This window comes from Aethina tumida, chromosome 3 (genome assembly GCF_024364675.1).
Source record: "Aethina tumida isolate Nest 87 chromosome 3, icAetTumi1.1, whole genome shotgun sequence".
In the NCBI taxonomy this organism is placed as follows: domain Eukaryota; kingdom Metazoa; phylum Arthropoda; class Insecta; order Coleoptera; family Nitidulidae; genus Aethina; species Aethina tumida.
In genome coordinates, this window is record NC_065437.1 from 14,626,104 (window position 1) to 14,653,295 (window position 27,192).

The window sequence follows — 27,192 nt, forward strand, 5'->3', positions numbered from 1 at the left end:
CACGTCCGCTGTCCAGTCCGAGCAATAAAACCGGCCAATATCCGGACCACCTTAGTGGCCGGGGACGCACATCAGATCGCAGATGGCGCCGGATATTGAAGCTCCGTGAGAGTAACGCGTACATGCCGGACATAAACTGATCTCGCTGCAGTCATAACCTTGATCAATTGCGGAGATGGCCCCCCTAAGTAATTGTTCTCCATCATTACTTATTACCCTCCTTTCAATTCTACGCAGACGTCCATTCCGTTTTACTGTTAAATCGTCTATCGGATTTTGAACAAAGCTGCATTATAACCCACTGCGAACTGGGAAAAAAACATGCACGTGTCGTTCATGGGGGGTGGCTTTTGGGGGGGTTTGTCGTCCCGCAATATACCTTCTTTATACGTGTAACCTATGTCCATCCGCATATCGGTATTTTTATTAGGCAAAGTGTCTCCCAGGGTCGCCTCAAAGGCCACAGGCGGTCGAAAACGAGGGTCCGACTGATGTATGCAGAGCCGGCGAAAGGTCCGTTATTACTCCGATCGCCGTCGGCCATCCTACCGGTCAGATATATCCAATACGCCGGACCAATCATCTTATACTGTACCTCTGAAGCGGAAAAACAACCATATTATCCGATGCTTATGAAGCTCCGCCGTTCGGTCCATTGAAGTGCATTGTTGCTTTTAACTTATAAATACCATTAAAATTGGATAAATTGGGTCTTTGAAGACGGCCCAGCTTTAAATTAATCGCAAATGAAATTCTTCTACGGCCACCCCAGGAACTTATCCCCTTTTAATCGATCTAATGCCGGCGACGTGGCTAGTATTTAATAACTTATCATATCATCATTATCTTCCTTTATCACTCATACGTGTAATAGTTTTGAAATTTACCATTACTGAAAATACAGTTGAACTTCGATAACTTTTTGATAACTCGAAGTAAATTTGTTAAGGTGTCCAAAGTGAAAATTTGTGTAATTTTTACTTGATCAGATTGAATATTTGGCACAACCTTCCATAAGCCGAATTTCTCCTTCTCTATCGATAATTCTAAAACCAATTATTAATTGGTTAGAATATTGCAGGAAACTTCTACAATTTACTTTATGGTTACAGCATCCTAAATTCTAAATGGAAATATATTTTAATAAGAGTTTTTCCAATTAAATGTATTAAAGACCACCCCCACAATGGTGATGCTTATATTTCCTTACTAGACTGTAACTTTTTTTGAAAAAAAAATTGTATTATACTATAAACTTTACCTAATATTGTATTGTATTATATATTTACAGGTTTAAAATTGTTATCTGTGATAAGTGTACTTTAGCAGTATCTTTTGAAATGTCTAGCTTATTTATATAATAAATACATACTTATAACTTTCTATCTTTGTATTTTATTTAAAAACTCGAATACTTGATAATTCCATTTTTTGTAGAAATCATGGTTTCGAGTTATGAAAACGTATTTTAATTGAAAAATGAACAGACAGAATTATTACGAAAATTAAATTTAAATTATTACTCATTAGTACCATCACTTTTATATGAAATTTTGAAACTCTTATTGGAGCTTTGAATCAAAATAACAAATATATTGAATAAGCAAAAGATTTCTGAAAATTGTAAACTTTACCCTTTAATTATGAAATAAGAATGTTTCCTTCTAATAAATCACTGATTCATTATATAAACGTTAATTATTATTATTTCCGATAAGGGACAAATATTTTTGTTGGTGCACCAAAAACATAAATACATTTCGCCGTCAGAAAGTTAACAAAGGGGCTTTATTGTTTCGCCGGGAAGCTTTTTTGATTACTTAAAAACCTGTATTGTTACACTCGTAAAAAAATAATCGGGCGCAGTTGGCAATTTCTCATCAATTTCGCTATTAGCAATCAACACAGCCGTACACAAAGCCTCAGTTTCGTCGAAGCAATTAGTCTTCGTTTAAAAATTAAACAATAAAAAATCTCATCAATGCCCCCGTTGTTTAAACTGACTTAAAGGTATCAAATGTAGATTTTTTATCGGGGAAGCAATTATTTCCGGAATAAAGGTGGCGCTTTAAAAAAAGGTTTTTCAATCAGGGGGTGTTTAGTGTCTTTGCGTGACAATGAGAAAAGATCCTGGTGGGCCTGGCGTTCAAATCCTCGATCCAGGAAATGGGATGCTTTCATTACCCCTACGTGCTCCATTTAATGGAGTTTTCTTGTAAAAAACGTCTAGGTGAAAACCTTTTATCAGCCAATTTATTACTTACGATTTTCATTGAGTTAACACGCCTTGACTTGGCAAATTGTTTTCCAGCACCGTGGTGTTTTTCGTTCCGCACAACGCACTAATTTTACATTTTATCAAATCCAAACTGTCAGTTGTTCGTGTACCGTTCATGAAAGTTCAAGGGTAAATTGATGAACGCAGTAAATATTTCGTTACACGTATGCAGTAATGAACGTTAATACGGGCATAGGTATAAACGTGCTTACACCTATTATACCTAATAAAATATGACACATAGGTTAATTTAATACAAGCGGTGCAGACGTATCAAGTGTGCTTTTGTTAAGATAGACGTCCATGATGCGGGACAACAGGTGTGGTCCATTACCTCCAGTTACGAACAATTAGAAGAAAGGATCTTTATTATTATTGATAGCGACGGGCCCAAGCAGTGGCGTCTCCAAAAAAGTTAATTAATTTCCAACTTTTTACTGGGCAACTCATACGAAATTGACAGTCATAAAAGCGACAATATCTAACGAGCAACTTTTTCATCTGGCTGACATAAAACGCGAGACAATAAAATAAAGGCCATAAAAACAATTATTTTGGGCTGCATGTACACGAAAGATGCGTATTAAAAAGGACAATTTGCAGCCCTAGTTAATCTTAGCGAGTGAGCTCAAGATCAAAGACCGTGTCACGTTCTTTACTTCTGAGAATCAGTTCCGCCCAACCTCCGAGCTAGACTATCGGCATTTATCAAATACAAATCGCGCTTGTTAACTACCTCTTTATCTCCCTATATAATGATGTCTGTGTGGAGCAGATATTGAAAATAATAAAAATGTTGACTTAACGTATAAGCCGCGGCCGACTCCACTGAAGACTCAAAGCACATCAGTGCAAATCGGTTTTTTCTTCAATTGACCGGTGTTGGAAATGTGCAACTGTTTTGCAATAGTTCAATAACAGATACTGTAATCTGAATACAGCGAAAAAGGAAAATAATTTATCACTTTATTGCAACTAAAGTGAGTATGGGTATTTCTCATATACACAATTAAAAGGAAGCAAAATATTAAATATTTAACTATAATTTTTGTAGGTAAGCATTAACTAGTAATCGATAATTATGAATATTATAGTTTGTCATTTTAAAATTTCATTTTATTTATCTAAAACAATATAATTTGAAAAAAATTGAAAAAGTGTCCAAATTTTTTATAATTATACTTGACATAATTCCTTTCAGAATTTTATATTTTGTCGTTTAATTAAAATAATATAAATTCATACAATATATTTTTACGTCCATGATAGAATACCAAGTATTTTAAATATTATCTTTTTTGTAGGTCACTTGCATATTTTAATTAACTGATATCTTTTTTTCCTGCTAAAACCTCAGATCCCTTCGAGGATAGTTGTAATGTATTTTAAACGATAATTACAAATGTTTTTCTTGACATTTTAATTTTTTTTTAATTTTATATCGAATATATTGAAATATTTTCTCTATTAGATTTTGTAGATAGGCGGCAAATCTTACAAAAGATAGACAATAATTAATATTTTTTTAGTTTGTCGTTTTAAATTTCCATTTTATGTAATCAAAAAATTCTATTTTTTCTAAATACTTAATATATCCAAAATAATTTATTTTTTGCATTTACAATTAAAAACAGTTGATACCTTTTTTAGTATTTGTAGCTTACCTTATTTATCCTGCTAAAAGCTCAGATCACGTCGAGAATGAATAAGATTAGTGATACCGCCCATGGTATATAGTACTATATTGTTGTTTTAAAATTTATTTCTTTTTATTGACAGTATTGCAATGTTTCTCTATTATATTTTGTAGATAGGTAGCAAATCTTAGACAATAATTATAAATTTTTTAGTTCGTCGTTTTAAGATTTTATTTCTGTTTTCTCAAAAAAGTTAAATTTGACCAAATATTTATTATGTCCACAATTAAAATTTTTTAAACTATATTCTTTTTGCAGATTTTAAAAGGTAATTACAATTTTTTTATATTTCTAATTTTTAATAAAAATAACATAATTTTTCCGTTCATATTTAAAAATATTTGATACCTTTTTTAATATATATTTTTTTTTTGGCTTACCTTGTTTATCCTGCTTAAAGCTGAGATCACCTCGAGGATTTAAATTAGTGATACAGTTTTTCGTATATAGTAACATATAACATATAGATAGACCGCAAATCTTAGACAATAATTATGAACTTTTTTGTTTGTCGATTTAAGATTTTATTTTTGTTTTCTCAAAAGATATATAATTTGATCAAATATTTATTGTGTTCACAATTAAAAACAAACGAAGTATTTTTTAACTGTCATCTTTTGTAGATAAGTTGGAAATTTTAAAAACTAATGACAACTTTTTCATGTTTTAAATTTTCATTTTTTAATCAAAATAATACAATTTTTGTGTTTACATTTAAAATCAGTTGATAGTATTTTTTTTTTGCTTATCTTCTTCCTGCTTAAAGCTCAGATCACCTCGAGGACAATTTAGATAAATAGTACAGCTCTTGGTGTATAGTAACATATTTTAAATAATAACAACAAATTTTTCTTTGATATTTATAAATTTATTTTGTTAATGAAACTATTGAAGTATTTTCTTTATTACATTTTGTAGATAGGCGGCAAATCTTAGACAATAATTATATTTTTTTTAGTTTTTTCGTTTTACAATTTTATTTTGTTTACTTAAAAAAATCTAATTTAACCAAATACTTATCCACAATTAAAAACAAAAGTATTTTAATTATTATCTTTTGTAGTTATACATTTTAAAAGATAATTCAATTTTCTTATGTTATTTTAAGTATTTATAGTAGCACATTTTAAACGATAAAACTGCTGCTTTACAATTTATTTTTTTATTGAAAATATAGCCAGTAATAATTATAAACAAACGAAGTATCAATTTGTTCAGCATAATATAAATATAATTAATTGATAAAGATATTTTTTTTATTTTATCGTTTTTAAAATTTTATTTTTTCTATTGAAAATATATTGAATCTAACTCGAGTCAAAATACTTATTGCTTCCACAATTAAGAAGAAATAGAATAGTTTCTTGAACTCTTCAATTTTGGGATTTAATGAGTAAACCTTGAAAACTCTTACAAATATAGTGTAAGCGACCGGTTTCAAGAATATGTATGTCTGTTAACAATACAATGAGGTGAATTGCTGCATTTAAATATAATTAGTCCCGTCTCGTTGAATAAATAAATTCAGTTAAACGGCCTAAACTAACGCATCCGGCCTTTAGCAGGTGACTTCATCTACCTACATTTGAAGCGATCAGCGAGGGGAGCAGTTGTTGAGTCATTACCGGAGGAGACTTTTCGAGTCGTGAGTCTGTGGGTAGCAGGTTTAAATCGGAAAAGATGGAAGCCGGCGACATCTATTGACCGCGCGACTTCTAAGGATATCCGTGGGGTGTCGCTACAATGCGGGAATCGGCGATAAGGCGCTTTTGATATTCCATTCATATCCAATTCGGTTGTGATGAATATCGCGTTTTATTTGCCTTGTCCGTCGGACGTGCATCTATTTTCGGAATCTGTTTTATGTTTCGATGTCAATCGGATCGACACTGATAAAATTTATATTGCCACCGTTCAAACGTTTTAAATTCGTTGTTAATCCCCAACTACTTTTGGTAATTGGGCATGGTTGTAAATTTCGCAAACCAGTTGGCTTTAGTTTTTATTGAAAGTCTTTTATTAGACGGTACCTGAACGTTTGAGCACACAATAATAGAATGTAACATAAAACCAAACATAAACTCTAAAACCAAGTTTAAAGCCGGCAATAAACATGACAACCAATTAAGATGTAGATTTGAACAACTACGACATTTACATGATGTAGGTGTGCACCCCAGTGTTTGGTTTAGATTCGTCTGTTCCGAATAAACTTGGAAAAGGCAGCGGAAATGTCTCGAGACTTTATGTTAATTTATTCCCTTCATTTTCTTGTTTTCCCGGTAGAATTTCCTCAACACACACACACCACTTATTTCTACTTGACTCTATCATGTTTGTTGAATTTATCAACTTATAGAAACGAATAAATTAGTTCGAGCAAGCAACATTTGTTTTTCCCCTCCTCAAGAAGTTCTGAGGTAAGTTTACAACCAGCAACCTGATGTCAATATTAAATAAAGTTAAACATGTTTATCACGGCGTTTCGGCTTCAGACTGTTCACTTCTTGTTTTGCTTTCCTGTCTCAAATTAATTTCCTTTATACTGAAACGAATTGTTGAATAACATTAAGACAAAAGTTATAATTTTGGTCAACCTGTTTAAAGAATTTGAACTTAATTAAATTTAAGGTAGAGCTGAGACTCCTATTATCGAAAAAACAATGATAACTTCATTAAAACGGAGGAAACTCATTCAACAGAAATTCGACTAACGAACTACTTCCTGTCTGGTATATTATTTATTATAGTTAAAAAAAATGCACTGCATTAAATATTTTATTACCCAAAAATTAGTACTAATGAACCACCCTATGTTCTTTATATTAATTTAGTCAAGTTTTCATTTGGATGAAGAACAAAAAAACTGTCATTTCATTAGTTGGGAATAAATAGAGTAATTTAAAATTAACTTAAACCAACTCTTTGCTCTAGAACCTAATTGCAATTAAAACCTTTAAAGCTTCTCGTACTTTATAAGGGAGACTGACGAACAGAAAATAAATTCGAAACAAAAACTCCACCTGGGAATGCTAAATTGGACTCTATTTGATTTTACTTCCAAGGAAATTCCCGGCTGCCTTATTTGCTTAGTTTTTAACAATAAGCATGGCAACGGAATTTATATGAGGACTCATTTGTTACTTTGTAATCCTATTTGCAAACGTAATGTACTACACACTTCTTATTTCCACCATAATATCTTTATAGCACGGTGTAAATATTTAAAACAGGCTTTACGTTCAACTTACTAATTTAGGTTCACTAAGAATATTTATCGTTTGGCTGTTTGGCAATCGCATTAACCTTTGGACTAATGGTAACCTACTTTGTGTATAATGCTTGTTTACGTTTGATAAATGTTTTCGTTAAGTTAATAAATTAGTTCTATGGTAAGATTTATAGTTACAAAATTAATATTTTACGTTTTCAATTAAGGAAAATACGGTTTTAATAACACAAATGGCTGTTATGTGTTATAAATAGAAATTCTCTGTTTATCTTATTGTTTAAATTCATTAACAGATAATCTATATTTTTACTAATATACATAAAATTTTTCAGCCTAGGTAGTAAACAAATTCAAGGGCATAACTACTAGTAGTTATCTCCTAACCGTGACATAGGGGGTTTCCCTAAACGCCATAAAGAAAAAGTTGACTTAGCTTAATTTACCTTGGTGATAAAGTTAAGCAATTTTATTGTGCAACATTTTAAAACCAGTTAAAAAGTTTATCATTGCTGAGAAAACAAATAATACTATTGAAGCACCTAAACGCAATTACTTAGTTGGACTCATAATCATAATAATTAAGCGAGTCAACGTCAAACCGATAACGCAGGTTTAAGGTTATCGACGCAATTTAGTACGGAAATACCAATTACAGATTCTCTCTTAGGAGCCCTGATAAAATTACGAAGAACTCATAACGTTCTGTTATTAAGGTTAATGAACTAAACAAACGCAAGCAATTGCATCCATCCACCTTCATTTTGATATTGATGTTTGTGCATTTCGTAAATCCTTCATAAAAAAATAATCGCGGTAGAATGCGGAGGGAAGTAAAGTTATCCGAAGTGAATTAAACCGTCGGTAGGGAATAACCCACGTTCCTGCGGCAAGTTTAATGTGACATGTATTTATATTGTCATTTCTTCTCGGTATGAAAACATATTCAAGTTAATATTTGCCACAAGTGACATAAGTTTAATTTAAAACGAGTCAGTTTGTGCCTGCGAACTTACATCCGAGCAAGCTAAAGGATCATGTCATCTCGCAATTCAAGATGTATGTGTGCTGGATTAGATGAATTTGAGAGACTGACACAACAATGTCGCCCGTCATTGTCATATATATATATATATAGGTAGCGGATTCCTGCGGTGCGTCCTTAACTTCCCCACTACTTAAAGAGGGGATTTAATTATTATGGTTATCTTTCTAAAGCAAGGTAGATGGGAGAACCGACTACTGTCTCAATGATGTATAATCTTGGAACAATTCACGCCCAGATACCTTCCTCTTCATTTGGATTTCTCTCGAGCTTTGTTGTCGGGATTTATAAAATTGTTTACATTACGAGTTAATTTGGAATTTAAATTCAGAATTTATCAGATGCTCCACTACGTTCCTGTTAAATTTCTTTTAGTTGCTTAACCTTCTGTGTGGTATGTTCTACAGATGCAATTTGAATAATCCTCTTTTTCTACTCTCCGGGGCATAATAAAACCTTCTTCCACCTAGTATTCAATATCATGTTTTTATGTGTATTATATGTAAGTGGAATTGTGCGTTGTCGTAAATCACCTGCACCAATTCCGGGGATCGTAATTAAACGAATCCGGTTGTCTTCAACAAGTGGTTCCGCGTATATTAATGTTATTAGTTAATTAAAACATGAATCCGAATTACCTTTGGAAGACGAACAGTCCGGGCTGAAAGAGGCTGGAGGAACTAAAGTTAATCTTGCAGAAGGTAGCGTCGAACTTGCCGCAGAATTAATTGGAAGTGGATTATTCCAATTAGTGTTCGGGGAGCTTGGCTCCGTCGACTTTATAAATATTCCGACTTTGTTTAAATTCCGAAGATGCATACTAAACTTTTCCCGTCTCCTTGACGAATATATTAAAAATAAATTTGCCCCCCTTGAAATATAATTGACGATTTAATTAAGAGGACAACTGGTGACATTATTTTTCGTAATTAATCGAATTGTACAAATAAAAGGGAAGTGTGGAATTTAATATAGCTGGAAAAGATGGACCGTGGAAAGTGTTAATTTTTCAGCTGCGGTAACCTGACAAATCGCTAAAATTATTCACCTATTTTCGTAGAAACGCGACAAACTACATTTCAAATTTGTCTACCAATGATTAAGACGGTGCTGTGTCTCCTGTAGTTTTGATTGATAGTGTTGGCAGACCTGAAGGATGTGACGTAGTTTAAGTTTCCGGCAAATGATTGTGTTATGGACGATACCACCAACCAGTTATCTAAAACGGGCACCTTTCTCTCACAACCTACAATTAAATTATCAGGATTTATGGCCGCGACGCCGAAATAACTTACGTCGACATCGAAATACATATTTGCGAATTACACGGGGATTTATATCTTGGGTTTTGCACCATTTCTCTTTGGACCCCTTTGATTAACAACCCTTGGTTTTACACAAAATTTAATTATTACTTTTTTACATTGTAATTACAAGGTCCTAAACTTTTACACAACTTATGTTGTATTCCATAAAGCAGGTAGACTATTAAAACAATCTCATTAAATCGAAATTCAGTATTTTGTGATATTTGCTCCAAATAATTACTTTAACCTTTAATATTTCAAAAATTTTATTCCAAAATATCCAATAGACCTGACATTCTTTTAATTATTTTTTTAGGATTTCAAAGTTTTAGATATATTGAAAATTTTAATATATTCTTTGAATCTTCATATACAAATTTATTTTGTTAGTGAAATTAAATTCTTATATTTTTTAACTTATAAAAATTTTTACCTTTATACCTTAAAAATTAAAAAAAAAAATAAATCTAATCTTTCTAATAATTTTTATATTTTTCGACTTGGATAATGAATAATCACAACTGTGAATTTTAGGTTATAATTTTTATAGAATTTTGGACAATCTTTATATGAAAATTTACTTTGTCAAATAAATATAATTTATAAACTTGTTAATATTATTATGAAAATTATAAGAAAATTTGAATATTTTGTCTATTTTGCCTTATCAATGAAAAAATTAACCTCCTTAATAATTTAAATAAAGTTCATCTTATTAAAAATGGATAATCATAAACTGAGTTTTACTTTTTATTTTTTTTATAGAATTTCAATTTTTTTCAGATATTTTAATCTTCTTCTTTAATTTTTATGATGTTCATTTTATTAAAAATCGATAATCACAACACTGACTTTTACTTTTTAAATTTTTTATAAAATTTCAAATTTTTTTAGATATTTTTAACTTTTAATGATTATTTGTTAGTATATTCATTTATTTTGTATGTATCTTCTGATATAAAAATTTACTTTGTGGAAATAAATATGAATGGTTTCTCTTATAACTTTTAAACTTTTCAAGGTTATTAATTTTCTTATAAAAATTTTGAATATTTTTACCCATTTTACCATAAAAATGAAGAAAATTTAAATTATTGTTACAACTCTGAGTTTTACTTTTTAATTATATTTTATTCAAATTTTTTCAGATATTTTTGAAAAATTTTAAACATTATTAAATTTTTAATATATTCATTTATTTTTTATACATTTTTCATATAATTTTTAAACTCAAAGTTATTAATTTTCTTATAAAAGTAGATATTTTGAATATTTTTGTCTTATTTGCTTTAAAAATGAAAAAAAAAAAAAATTAAAATTCCTTAATCATCTTAATAATTAATTTTAAATTTATAAAAAAGGATAATTACAGCTCGGAGTTTTACTTTTTAATTTCCTTTTAAAATTTCAAATTTCTTCAGATATTATTGATAAATTTTGATGAGTATTAAATTTTTAATATTTCCATTTATTTTATAACTTTTCATAAATAAATTAACATTGTTTGTGAAAATAAATATAAATATTTCCTCATATAATTTTTAAACTTCTCAAAGTTATTAATTTTCTTATAAAAATTTAAAAATTTTGAATAATTTTGTCTCATTTGGTTTAAAAATGAAAAAAATTTAAAATTCCTTAATCTTTTTAATAATTTTTATAATTTTAAACTTATAAAAAAGGATAATTACAACTCTGAGTTTTACTTTTTAATTCTTTTATAAAATTTAAAATTTTTTCAGACATTTTAAATATTTCCTAATATAATGTTTAATCATCTAAAAATTATTAATTTTCTTATATTTATAATACTCAACTTATTAAAAACTGATAATCGAACTCTGAGTTATACATTTTCATATTTTTGAAAAATTTTAAAATTAGTTAAAAATTTATTAATTTTCTTATAAAAATTTTAAAATGTTGAATGTATCTTAAAAATGAAACAAAAATAAATTTCTGTAATCTTCTTAATAATTTTTCTAATGTTCAACTTATTAAAAATTTAATTTGTTTAAAGAATTAAACATTTTTTTACTAATATTAATAATTCACTTCCAATGTTCACAACTCAAAGTTTTTTGAGATGTTCAATGTATTATTTTCATCGACAAAAAAGGTTATGTAGAAGAGCTCAATTTGAAATGCTGTGTTCATTCGTATATATGAAGTGATTACCATAATCTGCATAAGAACGAAAATTTTGACGGCTCAGCTTCAACACGCCACAAACGAGGCATTGATAGTTCGTGAAATAAATTGAAACATAAAGGTAATTAAATGTTATCCAACTAAAATGTAATCTAGACATTGGCAAAGTGTACATTCGTAAAGCCTCGCACCGCAGGGATTTCGAACAATGGACCGATTGTTTTCCTGAGCGAAAAGCGGATTCGCAAAGCCCCGTTGCTAAAAACAACCTGGCCAAAGGGAGATGTCCGACAATATAACTATGCCAATCAAACAGTTTACGCTTTGTGTCCTTTACACCGATAAATCCTGATTTATTTCAGTCGGGAATCTATGCCGGACAACTGTGAAATACTCCGATGGTGTTAACAAGGAAATCGACCAGAATTAACTCACAATCAACCGAACTATCAATTAGCTGCAATGCCATAAATAATATTTCGTAAAGTGTTTTTATTATTAGTTTATGCGTGGGCGGTTAAACAGGTGCGAAAGACTCCGATTTCGCTCATTGACATTAAGCGGAAATTTTAATTTGGCTATTTTTAAACGGCGATTATTTCTTTCACCTGTAACGTAATTTGGCGTTCGTCCTTATTTACAAATCGTTATTTTTATAGTCGTAAAAATGGATCGTATAATCATCTCGTCATAAATTTTAGTGGTTAACTGAAATCTACAATTTATTGCGTATTTTCTTTATGTAGGTTTATTTTGTTAAGTGTTCCAGGTCACAACAACTATTCAAAACAAAACAAACGTTGGGACATTCTCCCATAAAAATAATTGAACTCCTAGAGCTGAGGACATTTTTGAAACAATATTATTTTAATGCACTAGTTTAAATCGGGCACATTTCGTACGCACGGTCGAATATCTTATAGACTATTTAACCATAAAATAAATTGTCGGGGGGTGAAAGTAACTCGAGGGGCCCATTTCACAAAAGCGAGCCAATATTTTCGACGAGAACAGGTGGAAGACATCGACATTATAAACATTTATATTCAGTTAAAACTCCGAATTCACTTATCTTGCTCTGCATAGGAAAATATATCGATGGGGAGGATATGGGAAAAGTTTCCCGTGTTTTTATGGCCTCCACATAAAAAAATTAATTTAAGTAAAACGTTTTCGGATTTATACAATCGGAAACGAATTAACAATCAGTGGATGACGGATTAAAATTTACTACTAGTGCCACAACTGCATCATAACGTTGTGAGGCAACGTTTAGTTTACTGACATGCAAATGATGAGATTTGGGCGTATCGTCGCTGTGTAGACGAGCCCATTCGGTTTATCGCCACGATTCTGTACAGTATAGGTATCCGAATAAAATCCATTTATGACTTCCACCTAATGCACAATCAAAAACAATCAAATCGGATTTCACACAGTAATACAATGAATTTATGGATCTCATTAAAATGGACGCGTTTCATTCTATGGCCACGTTTCGAACATAAAACATTTCAGTATGTAAAAATACCACTATTTCATCTAAAATTAATTTGTTTTGATTTAGCTCATTTCGGTTATTGAAAGAACACAACCGAAAATCGATGTTTGTAAATAAATTCGGCGACGGAATTGTGTGTCCAAATGGAAAAGTAAAAAATCGAACAATCTCATGTGTTTCGGCTCGAGTTGAGTGTGCGACAGCGTCTCAGGTGTTTGATCAATCTGCCGGTAAAACAGTCTCGTGATTGTTTCCGTGTTTCCGCCCTTTGTATTGTAAAGTTTCGTATTTATTATACGTCTGTCTTCGTTTGTTGTCCGGATTGACGGGGGTGTTTAAACTTTTTGTCCCGTTTTCGAATTAATTGCGTTCGGTATCTGCATAACTTATTGTTTTATTGTCGACGGTTCAAAACATAATTCAAAGTAATTATTAATGCTGAAACGACCAGTATTAATTACTTTATCAGTCTGTACCTATCCATAGGTCACAACAACAATTCTCGGATGCGTCACGTTATCTATAACAAACAGACTTGTGTTCATTTGTACGTACACAAGGTATTTTTAATCAAAAGTGCATTAAAACCTTGCGAAATGTTGTTGATGTTAATTAAGAATTTGCGAGACGACAGAGAGTTTAATTAATTGTGTGAATAAGCGAAATTGCTTATGAATAAAATACGTAATGGAGAAGTTTCGGTCAGGCATCCGGAGACACCTTAAAAGAGGAACAATCGGCAAAGAAGTTTAGAAAACGGAAAGTAATTAAAAGCAGTTTATTTTCTTGTGCACAATTCAGCCGATTAATTCATTATCATGATTGCCGATTAGAATCTCAATTTATAAAATACACAGAGTTATAATTAGCAATTAAAAAGATTCAGCCGGCTCCGTGTATTTTAACGTTGATGTGTTTTAATTAGTAGACATGAAAATCCGATTAAAAGTGCCGCGTTGTTATATTAACCCCTAAGTGGTTCACACTTTGCATATTTCAAGATTGGGGAAAATTGTTTGACTTGCTAGGTAAACGGCGTCTCCCGAAATTTTATAACTTATTCCTTTCCAGACAAACAAGGTGTATCTTGAGATTTGCATTAATTTTATGCCGTCATAAATGTAGCTTATGGAAGCGGGACCCGCCAGATTGACTCGCTCTCCTAACCGTTCCCCTAGAATAAACTCACTGTTTTACAGAATCTGGTAATCAAAAAGGTAAATCAAAGCCTTCATTGGCTTTGAACTTAAAGTGGAGCAGGTTTTGTTTATTCGCGTGGATTTTTATCCTACCTTGGCTTTGACTAAATTGAATTTGCACATCGCATTCCTTTCTTATTTACTACTCCACTTCCATTTGTGGCTTAATCCCTGAGCCAAATCTTTCAATTACCTAATGCATACTTTTAGACGAATTTTCATTTTTTTCCTCCTCTCCGTCTCTGTCTTTCCTCCTTTCAATTATCATCTCACAATGTTTATTGCTTATTTTTTATTTTATACACACAATAAAGTTTATTTATTACATGTTACCTGACAATAAATAAAGTTTAAAGAAAAATTCCTGTCAAACATAAATTACGTCAACACCATATTTTTAACTCAATTTTTGCCATGAATCCGTCAGCAAAAGTATTAAATAATTGCACCTCCCAAAAATTTAAATATAATAAATAGCCCTTATTCAAACGGACGAAAACTACAATAAATAAACCAACACGACTCAACTTTGCTATAAATACACATTGAGCAGGTAACGTTAATAGCCTGGTACAACACGAAAATCTGACACTTCTATATTAATATTAATTAATTATTGTCAAGGAAGATGATTCATTAAGGTAGAACATGCGAACAATTTATTACCTGAAACGTGACGATTTATTTTATTTGCGTCAAAACGGTTTCAAACGTAAATAACTGTGTCCAGAGTGGTACTCAAACTGGATTACTGTCATAATTAGCAATCGCCCTAATTGGTTTAGCAATAAATCTAATTGATTTTGGGATATTTATAAAAACAAACTGATGACCAGTTTCAATTAGTTTACTGAATTGAAGAAAAATATTTTAAATATAATGGTACAATGTTGTGTACAATTTTATTTGAGAAATTTTAATAATTATACAAGGTGGAAATATAAAAATAACGTTCATTGGTTTTTGGTAAAATCTTTACTAATATTCGTTTTCTGTTTAAAGAATGCTTCTACCAATCGAAAAGTTTTTTTAATATTCAATTTATTTATGCTAAAATATACACAGTGTTCCGTTGAAAATAACAGAGTTATTGATCTTTAAAGATGCACAATTTTAAACGTAAATAACGGACATCCTGTATAAAATTTGGAAGTACTAATAATGTCGCTTTTCAGGCTGGTCTTCGGTTAACGTGTATACCACAAATGATTTATTTAGCGTCAAAATTGGTGACTTTATAAATATTTTAGTGAGACCAATTTCTCAAAATTTTTGAAAATAATAATAATACCTTTTTCCTTTCTCTATAAACTGCTAATTGGTTGAATCTGTATCTGTCTCAAATATATAAAAATAATACCTTTTATGTTTATGACTTTCAGTATTTTTTTGAATATATATATATATATATATATATATATATATATATATATATATATTGATGATTGGGAAAATTAAAATTATTTATTGTTTCAAATATATTATACAAATTTACTTTATTAAAATAAAATGCTTAAACTTTTAATGAATAACTTAGTTGAATATATATATCTGACAAGTATATAAAAGAATACTTTTTATTCTAAAAGCTTTCAGTAACTTTTTGAAGATTTATAATTAATAACAGTGTCAAAAATACACTCTTTTTAATTATCAATTTGTTAAACAAAGAATTAAATTATTAACATTCAATTTTTATTCAAAAATTTTTATTCGTTTATGTAAGGCAAAAAAATCAGTGAATAAATAAAAAGTGTATATGGGGTATTCCATGTTTTTTGTAACTGCTCTTGTAATTATTTTGAATTTGAAATTTTTGCGTTATGGTACCGTACTAAATATATCTTTATGTTGGTTTCACATTTTATATTGAACAGTTTATTAAACAGTAATACGACGCTTAATTTTTCAAGAAATTATAACCCTGTTAAAAACTGATTTTTTTTCTAAAGTTGTTAATATATTTCACAAAAATAATAAAAAAAATAATTTTTTAAATTACACATTTTTTATTGTTATTTTTTATACCAAATTTTAATTCATCCTTCGTCTACTATAACTGATCATGGATCAATCTCCTTCTTTTTCATATTTGGAAAAAGGTTTTATTACTTTTTTCTCAACTTAATATATATTTTACACAAATTAGAATGACTTGTATTACGCTGAATATATTAATTTTTCTCCCACATTGGTCATTCCTCTAACTAACTTTATATTTCTATTTTTCAATTTATGATTGCACTTAGACTAGAGAGAAGAGCAATCCAGATCGTTGAAAGGGTAATTCAATGCATACAACGGTAATAAAATCATTTCGATGGAATGTAAAGTTAACTAGACATTGTTAATGAAATTTTAATTAATTTATACATTCAAATCTATTGTAACAATGGAATAAAATTGATGTAACTCAACTATTGCTCATATACATATGAAATTTTGATCGATTTTCTTTATAATTTAGTTTAAAATTTTTGATTTTTTTTTTAATTTAGGTGTCACAAAATATTGGAAAAAAAAGTAAGTAAAACATTCGATATATTTTGATGGTAATTTATTTAATACTCAGATAAATGAGTAGTAATTGTAACTTTTTTGTTTTGTAGGTATGCAAAAAGCTTTATAGAATAGACAGAAACTTGGTAAGTGAAGGTCTTTAACATATTTACACAACTAAACTTGATACCCAAAAAATTGTAAAAATAAATTTGGAAATTGAATTTTAAATATTTACATAAAAAATCATGTTGTAAAAATTGTTGGGTAGAGAAATAATTGAAATATTAAAAAGCACGTCTGCCATAAAGAAACATTTCAAACATTAAAAAAGAAATTCATCAAAACACATTTCAGGTTTCGTTCTCTGAACACGTAAACACAATTATACTTCGGAGACAAATCTATTAAGCCGCAGGAAAAAAAAACAGGGTAGAATACGTTTTGGCACCGTTTCATTTACCTGCGACATATTCAACATTGTCAGACCGTTTTTCTCGCGTTTTTACCGCTGAAATTCCCGCGCACAAAGAAACGACCAACGGATTATTTTTGTAGCACGTAAATATACCTTTCGCTCTTTATACACCATCCAGGTTCTTTTACAAAGACCCAGCTATAAATAGAACAATATCCAGGTGATCTAGAGACGCAAAATCATCTATTTGCGTTCGGAGGAAACACGTGTTCTCGGTACTTACATATTTTTTACGGTTGTAAACAATTCTGGGTTTGGAGTTTTGGGATTGTAAAAACGGCGTAGTGCCAAGAATAGACGGCAAGCTCACCTGAAACAGAAATAGCGGGGTTATGGAGTCGTTTATTTACAGTTGAATTAACAATGGAAATAAATGGGACACGTCTCTTTATCTCGAAACATTGATATTTTAATCTGGATCGGCTAATTCAACACATGTTTTAAGTGGAGAAAAAATAAAAATAATCTGGTCAAAGGAAGCACCACTGGCGCTCACTAATAACTGATAATTTATTATCCAGAACTTAAATTAAGCGATAATTGTTACGAAAACGTTTTTGTGATTAATTGACCCCCGGGTATTTGCAATATTTTACAATATTCATAATTGCCTAGAAATGTAGAAATAATTAGGTATCACAAACATATATTTTTAGATAAATTAGAAATATTTAATAAACGAGATACGAAACTGTTTGTGTTTTTAAATAGTAATTGTGAAATTTTCGGCCACTTCTTGGAATTGATGCACATCAAAATCCAATCGGTAATAATATTCAGCGAACATAATTAATTTCTATGTGCATATTAACCTTGTAAAACGGTGCCAGTTCGCAACAATCCGCGAAATGTGCGGGCATTAAAAACGGCCACGATACATTTATTTAAAATGCCGTGTCACCTTTTCGAACGTGTTCGACACCGCGGATATTTTCGGACCGGAAACGGTCGGCGGATTGTACACAAGAAATTTTAATTTTACACTTTTACCGTTTTATTTGTTATGTCAACCTAAATACGTGTATAATTTAGGTGTGTTCTGCACCGATCGAATTTTATTAACACGAAAATAGAACCGCGAAACAAGGGCGTCATAAATTCACGCGAAAGGTATTAAGCAAAGTAAAAAACTTATTTAAATCCAGCGCCAGTTTATTTCTGGTATACACACGGTGACCCACTTTAATTGAATGTGCATATATCTTTCGGATTTCTTCTTACCGGGGTCCATTATTCCCCGTCCTCCTACACTTCTGTTTTATTGGCTTAAAGGCAACTTTTTATTGGCATGGGTCCTCCATCTCTATACACACACCTGTGCTCGGATCAAGCTGGGAAAAATATGCAGGTGACTTAAATTTTAGTACGGCTTAACTACAAAGTAGTAAATGCGTATTTTGAAACTTTCACTATCGACTCTCGTGTATTTTTAGAGTACGTAAACGTTGGATAATACACATTGATTTATTGCTGAATATTCGTGGTTTTAATATAGTTGTAAATCTGTGTAAACACGTAAAAATGCGTGCAATATTTCACTCCCGTTTAATATTGTATTAGTACAAAGACGCGTGGTGTAATTGATTGCCTGAAATCAATTTGTAATCGTATTTATTTAATTCACTCGTTCAAAATTAGATACACACTTTGTTTTTACAACGTAACGTCTAACACGGAGACGATTTCAAAATTGTATTACTGTTATCTGTAACATTTTAACCTTTACGACTATTTACATATTAATTTCAATGCCTCTGCTCAAATCTGAAACGTTTCTAATAGTTAATAGGTAAAGGAAAAATACTCATTAGTAACGGTTTTATTACGCTATGAAAATAAAACATTTAATTATTTTATTAATTAATTACATTATAAATATTATAAAATTCACAATTCGATGAAAAAATGAACTGAATTATCGGTTTAATAATTTTTATGTGCTAAATATTAAACAGTTCATTTAGAGTAAAAACACAAACATTTGCAATTATTAAGTTTCTTTTTGATTTTATAGAACAAAATAATAAAGTTTATGTGAATTGAAAATAAATATTTATAGAAATTTTAAATTCTAAATGTAGAAAAAACATGCTAATACTAATTTTAACTAATTTTGCAGTTTATTAGTGTCCACAAAATTTAAATTTAGTGAGACATACAAATTTCTTTTTTAAATTCTTAGGTAAAAGTAATATCTTATTTATTTATTATTTGTTTAATTATATTTTAAAATTTTCTGAATAGTACTTGAAAGATTTTGAACTACTCATTATTTTTCTTCAATGTGCTATAATTTATGCAAATTTGCTATTAGTTCCATAATCAGCTTGAAACTTCAAAAGTGGCACGTGAATGAAGCCCACGATATTAGTTTAAAAATGGCAATAAATATGCTGAAGATGAATAAAACTAAGGTCATCTTGATACTGAACAAATTAAGTAATATTTCGTGCAAAATCCTTATCCTTCCTCCATAAATGAAAATGGATTATACATAGCTAAAGTTTGCATGCAAAGCAAATGAGCCTTTTATTAATTGTTTCATGCGACAAAAAAATGGTTTATTATTACAATTTTTATAATCTTCACATTTCATTCTTAATCACCTGAAAGATATTGATGAGCCCAAAAGGCCATGCAACTGTTTACTGCTTTTAAATTGACCGTCGCATTAATCGCAAAGAAAGCTTCATAATGTAATACATGGAATAGTACTCTTCATCCACCGTATTGTCCAGATATTTCTCCAAAGTATAAATGGTTTAATTCTGAATAGAAGGTCAATACTGTGTGAATTTGCTTGTAGAACATAGCCAAAAAATTTGACAAACATATAATGGTGATTATTTTGTAGATAGAATCAGAGTTATTTTAAAGGAAGTTAATGCTATTTTAAAGTTAAACATTAGAAATTTTTTGATATTGAAAAAATTAAGCAATATTTCGAGTAAAATGGCAGAACATGTTTGAAAATAGGTGAGTGATTAGAATGATTTTATTAAAAAAAATTGAAAATTTAATTCTATACGAATTAAATTAGGACTTTTGCGACAACGCTAGCTTTAAAAATTTTTAAACCAAGAAAGACTTTGATCGTTGAATGGTGGACTGGGGTAACATTTTACACATTGATTACCTACAAATTGAGTTCATAAGAAACTAACTCAAAGGAGAGTTTCTTTAGTCAATAGAGACTTTGACTAAAATTATTAATTATAATGATAATTACTTTGTAAAATTTTGAAGTTATTTTGAAGTTAAATGTTAAAAACTTATTAATATATTATATATTATTTTCCCTCAATAGCAAACTGAATAATTAAATTTGTTTGTTAAATCCTTCGGGGTGAAAATAGATCTATTTGTTTTCAATATTTTTGTGGGGTATTCTAAAATCAATAGATTACTCCAAATCCATAAATGCCGAAGAGAAATTATGGTGACTTATTCAAGATTAAGTTAACATTTTAAAGCAAGATATGGAAATGATGAAATTAATTTTTTTCGTCCCATTAATCTCAATATACATAAAAACTCACTCACTACCAAATTTTTTAACGTCGATTAATAAAAAATGAAGAAAATTGAAAATAAATTATTAACTTTCATCACTAGTATTGGTGGTAGTATTTTGACTTTTCAGGGACACCCTGTATTTTTCATACAGATAGTTAAAATGCCTTTTTTAAATTTTATGTTATAATAAAAAATTTCATCATTGGGAAGTCTTAGTCACCATCATTTTTAAATGTAAATGCGGAAATCTGGAAAATATTCGTGGTGCCGAAAGCTTAATAAACCGATTATAAATATAAACAGGTAATGCAAACACATATAATACGCGAAGTCTGGAGTTAACTACGTGTGAATTAAAATATTTGGGTTAATGTATGTACACGGTGTCTGCAAATTAATTGTTTATGAAAACTAGCTACGATAAACTTCATAAAGTGGTGAAAATTTTATGGGGGTCCCCCGTAGTTTTATTCTGAAGTAGGGCAATTGATGGTAAACATACAGAAATAACTTTCAAAATAAACGGATAACTGCCTTTATAAGACGAGCCAAAAGTCGTTAAACACCTTCACGAAAACACCGATCCAGATTCGATTTGTTTTTAAATTTTTACATTGTCGCATTCACGATTTAAACAAAACACCAAGTCATGCATTATTCACAAGAACGAACCCGATGATTAACAGTAACGGTCCAATTATAATTTGCAAATGACTCCACTTACAAGCTAACTCTATACCGTAAACATAATGTTGTGCAGAAAATAAATAGGGCAATTTAAATAACAGCCGCAAACAAATTAAAATACACTTCAGGTATCGCGTGGGGATACATTAAACTACTCGGGCCGCATCTGAGAAACCGACTTTGATGACATCGGGGACTCTGGGATGAAGCGCACCTTCTGGAATCGCACCAAGATTGCCTCAATTACACTAAATCTATTATGGCCGAACTATCTGCTGCGAAACATTTTCTTATTTGTTTATGCACTCGATGTGAATTATATTGTTGCGATGTCGGCGGGGTGGAAAACCGGTGGGCGGAAATCAAATTAAAACGAAGGAATTAAACATCTATTAAGTTTAAATGGCGGATATACATACTTTATGCGGTTTACTTCTGTTTGTTGTCAGGTTCCAATAAAATTTTCTCATTATTTGCCATGTTTATTAGAGTTAGTTAATAGTCGGTCATAAATCCAATTTCGTAGGGAATAAGCCAAATTACGGCGCACCACAATTCCACTTAATTAGTTAAACATTGCAAAGGTACTTTTATTAATTTACCCGGTTCGATGTAAAACTGTAATTATTTTGTTAGCAAAAATCAGTTTAATCATGTTATTTAAATACCGGCTAGTTTGTTTCAACTTTAATACAATTCATCCAATAATTAATTTTGTAGCACAGCCACAAAATAATGACTAACTTTACTTTGTTAATAGTAATAATTGTAAATATTAATGCCTTATTTTGACTGTAGAATATTTAAGTATTAATTTATTCCACTTATATTCATTTTACTTATTACAATAATATTATACTGTAACAAACTCAGAAGCAAATCATATAAAAATGGTCAAGATTTAATATTTTTAATAATAAATATAATATTTTTATATACAGGGTGATTCACCTAACTTATTCATTATAAATTTATTGAGGACAGAAAAAGTATTGATTCGAAATTTTTATGGCAATTATAACTTGATTTGAACCAATTTATTTTAAACAAATTTTCATTTTCGGTTTCGCAGGAAGTGTATATTTTTGAATTTTTAAATTCTACATGTAATTGCAAAAAATGCTAATGCATGCCTTATACCTAACCCAAGAGTTTTTGAGTTAATCATTTTTTTAATGGTCTAACTAAAATGTTTGTAAAGCCACCAAATTTGATGCTTGAAAGTATTTGGCATAGTCGTTAACTAATGACCATCCTATAAGGAGTTACCATTAGTTCATCCATCTTCAAAATTGATGGTTTTAAAGACATTTTAGTTAGACAATCAATCTGTCTAAATTAAAAAAATAATAATCCAAAGATTATTAATTCTAGTCAAATTATAATTGTTATAAAAGTTTCAAATCAATACCATTTCCGTTCTCCATAAATTTCTTATGAATCAGTTGGGTGAATCACCCTGTATATATATTTATTCTTACATAGTTGTGAAGTGTGAAAAATAATTTGAATATTTCTTGAATTCCTTTTATTATTTTAGATTACTTTTAATTTTGTCAGATTTATGCTATTAACGTGATTTATTATTAAACAGCTCCTCTTGATTTATGTACCTACTCTAATAATTTAATAAAAATAAATTGTTCTGGATGTTTACCAAAGTAAAAATCCAGGTCAATATTAATACGTAACAAATTTTTGTAAAATAATACACTGGAACAAATATGAAGTTATTAATACTCTTGTTTGGTTCATTTTATTGTATTTCTAAATATAAAGGAGAAATTATAATTAATACCTTACAAACAATATCATTAAATTAAATATTTTTCATTCATAAGTTCTAGTTAGTTTTGCTTATACGATTTTTGATTTTTAACTTTAAAATAACATTTATTCTAAACTTATAACTTTATTTAAAATATTTGTTATTCAAAAAATAATCAACTTTATTCATACGACAAAAAGAAATTATAGAATGAAAGAAAAATCTAACTGAATTTTAACTAAATTGGGAAAATATTTGGATGATATAGTATTATTTTACATTGTGAACTATATTTTGAAACTTTAATGTGGTGGTCTTACATTGTTATGAAGAAGCAGAACGCTTATTCTATTTTCTAAAAAAGCTCGTCTTTGAATAAGTCAATTTGGAAGCAGTAGACAGTTTCATTGACCGTTTGGCCTCATCAATATCTTTCTTGTGATAAGATTCTGTTCCATCAGGTTTACCATTCTCATTCCATTATCAAGACCGGCAAGAATTGTAATAATAAACCCATTTTTCGGGGTTCATCTGCGTTGCTGGCAAGAAGTGAATTGGTAATTGTCAAATGTCTTATTTTGTTATCCCAGTTTAAATTATGTAGAATTAATTTGCTGTTACACACCTAAAAGAAATAGTACACATTTGAGAATCAAAATGATTAACTTTTACCAAACTACTGAAATTATTAAATTATATTTTTTTGTACCAGTTTATATTGGGCACTGTTTTATTAATTGTATTCAGAGTTTTCAAATCAAAAAATGGTTTTCTAATATTTTAACGGTGAATTATTATTAGTAATTGGTATCCAAAATAAAAGTATGATTTGGTATTCGGTTTCCAGATTATTTTTGTTTATATTTGAATAAATTTAGTTTTTGAAAATCTTAAGCTTAACTATTTATTTCCTTAACCTTTACATTAAATCATCATACTTATTTTATAAAGTCAATTTTCAAATCAATTTTAATATATATCATAATTTAAAAAAAAAAACAGGTTGGGATAAAAATTAATATTCGTTAACCAGATAAGATCTTAGAAATGAAGTTAAATAATAATGAAATAAAGTAACTTTAAAATATTTCAATTTTAAGAATAAAGTTTTTTCTTCAAGTAAATATGTAATAATATAATTTTGACATTTAGATGCAAATTAACATGTAACATACCCTAGAAAACATTAGGTTATTAAATTTGACACATGAGAAATCGTGTCGACCAGAATGATAAATTATTGGAAAATTTCCGTCTATAATATCATGGCGCGATTTCGAAGGGGGAAAGTGATACGAGAGCAGATCCTCGGATACAAATTAAACTAATCAAGTGGTCGTAACTGGGCAATGTCCGTAGCTATATCAGGTTCGGCACTAATTAAGGGGCCTGTTCATTATAACAGGCGGTAATTTATTGAATAATAACCCAGAAATCACCTACATAAATCTCCATTAGTCTGCTGTGTTTCAATATGATGGCCGAATAAAAACTAATGGCGCCGAGAAAATATACCTAAGATAAAATTAATTATTATCGCCGAGATATTAACTTTAAGTTGATTAAACTTTATGGTTGTGTTGACGGGCGACGTATAAAATTATCGCGAATAAGGTTCGAATGTTTTTATTACGTATAAAAGTTTAAGAGGGCGCATTTACTATTAAATTTGCAACCACTCCTAAAAAATCCTCACCTTTGCTAACAATCCTTCTGGTGGTCGTCTGTTTGTACCTCATGGTTAATAGGGAATCACAAAATCCGTCGCACCAAACACGTTAAAAAGGTCACCACACCACACTATACAGGTCAAGACCACAAATTAAACTGAACATATTCCCCGACTATAATAACATATTGGAGACAGAGTATGATAAAAGAAAACATAAAGTTAACTTCAACCTTTATCAACTATACACAACAATAATAATGGGTATTTTTAACCTATTTGAGAGTAAAATCATCTCTATGATACGTACACTTGGTTAATGAAAGCTTATCAGCCACATTTGAGAGTGCTGCTTTTAATCAATGACGCAATGGATTTTAAATAACAATTTTTAGGAGAAAACTGTACACATGATAGCATTTGTGAACTATCATAATCAGCAAAGGTATTTCTTAACAATTCTCAGTCCAGGCATTATGGAGGATTGTATCTGTATCAAAATTGGGAAACGGACAAAGACAGAGTGGGTGGAAACCAGTGGTGGAAATATGTTTAATTTATATCGGAATGGGCAATCGGATGTGGCGTCGGTTCCGGGGAAGATCTCAGCAATGTTCTAACATCAGGTACAAGTTCTAATAAGCGGGTCCGTCGTGAGCGAGTGACGCCTTGTGGCGGTGCCTGGAAGTGTGGAAATTACCTCATTTATTAGGTAAGGGTGTGCGACCCCTGGCGCTGACACCTCTCCTTTGCACCTGCTGCAGAGTATTATTGAGTTTCCACCGAAAGATCTGCAGATCCGGAACCGAAGCTTTTTACATTATGAATATTTTTATCTTGATTATAAATATAAGATTACGCTAATTTTGCCCTCTTTTTAAAATTTAAATACCCGTCGATGTAACAAAATAATTTCTACCCTAAGCGAAATTACAGATGCCAAAGATGAGAGGTTATTCAAAAACATAAACAAAATATCTCTACAATTCTAAATACACATGCAATTTTGCTAATACAATTACATTAGCAAAATTTCTAAAAAAAAAGTAATATAATAAATGTATTGAGTAAAAGATATTGACATTCTAAAATTTAAAATATCTAATTAAAAAAAATAACATATAAATAAAGTAAAAATTAAATAAAAGGAAAAATTCAGTATAATGATTTAATAATTTATAAAAAAATAATAAATAACAATATAAAAACACAAAAAATAAAAGAAATATTTTGAGTTTTCTATTTGTAAAAAATTATAAAAACCCAATGTATCTGGAGAAAAAATATTTTTATATTTTAAAATAAAGAGTATACTACCAAATTGTGAAATATAAAAAAAAACATTTCAAAAGGAAAAAAATGTCATATTTTCTTTCCAATATATCTCAAATAATTTATTAAATATATTTAAATTTATTGAATAAAAAATATTATATCAAAATAATTATCAATAAAAATGTAAAATATTATTAGAAAAAAAAAATAACACAGTACATAAATGTACTAATAAAATGTTAAGGAATGATCTCAAAAAACTTATTGAATTCTTAATATAATTTAACAATATTATAATATTTCAGAAATATAAAAAAATAAAAACCTGTAAAATATAAAACATATAACTGAAAAAAATAAAATAAAAATAATATAGAAAATGTATTAATTGAATACAAAGAAAATTGGAATAATGTAATTTAATAAAAATATAATCATAAAATAACTTAATAACATAAAAAATAAAAGAGAATTTTTAGTTTTCTTTTTATATAAAATTTTATGAAGAAAAAATATATACTATTTCATGCCTGGATGAATTTATTGATAAAACTTTTACACACTTTAAATATTGCAAAAATCTAAAAAATAAAAATCTCTAAATGTAAAATAATAGGAAAATAGAAATAAATAGAAAATGTATTAATTGAATACAAAGAAAATTGGAATAATATAATTTAATAAAAATATAATAAAAAATATATAACTTTTATACACTTTAAAATATTGCAAAAATCTAAAAAATAAAAAACTTTAAATGTAAAATAATAGGAAAATAGAAATAAGTAGAAAATGTATTAATTGAATACAAAGAAAATTGGAATAATTATAATAATATAATCAAAAAATAACTTAATAACATAAAAAATAAAAGGCAATTTTTAGTTTTGTTT

At 29.3% G+C, this 27,192-nt stretch overlaps 1 protein-coding gene across 3 annotated transcripts in view; it reads right to left on the reverse strand.

The window, feature by feature from the left end:
• Positions 1-27,192, reverse strand: part of LOC109598843 (zinc finger protein 1) — a 260,215-nt gene that overhangs the window by 150,002 nt on the left and 83,021 nt on the right. Inside the window, exon 1 of one of the 3 annotated variants that reach the window (XM_049964683.1) lies at positions 25,052-25,302. The exons of the other annotated variants lie outside the window; for them this stretch is intronic. Within the exon in view, the coding sequence (XP_049820640.1) occupies positions 25,052-25,094 (43 nt within the window). The 5' untranslated portion in view covers positions 25,095-25,302. Of the gene's footprint in view, positions 1-25,051; positions 25,303-27,192 lie in introns of those variants that run through there. 3 annotated transcript variants of the gene reach the window in all.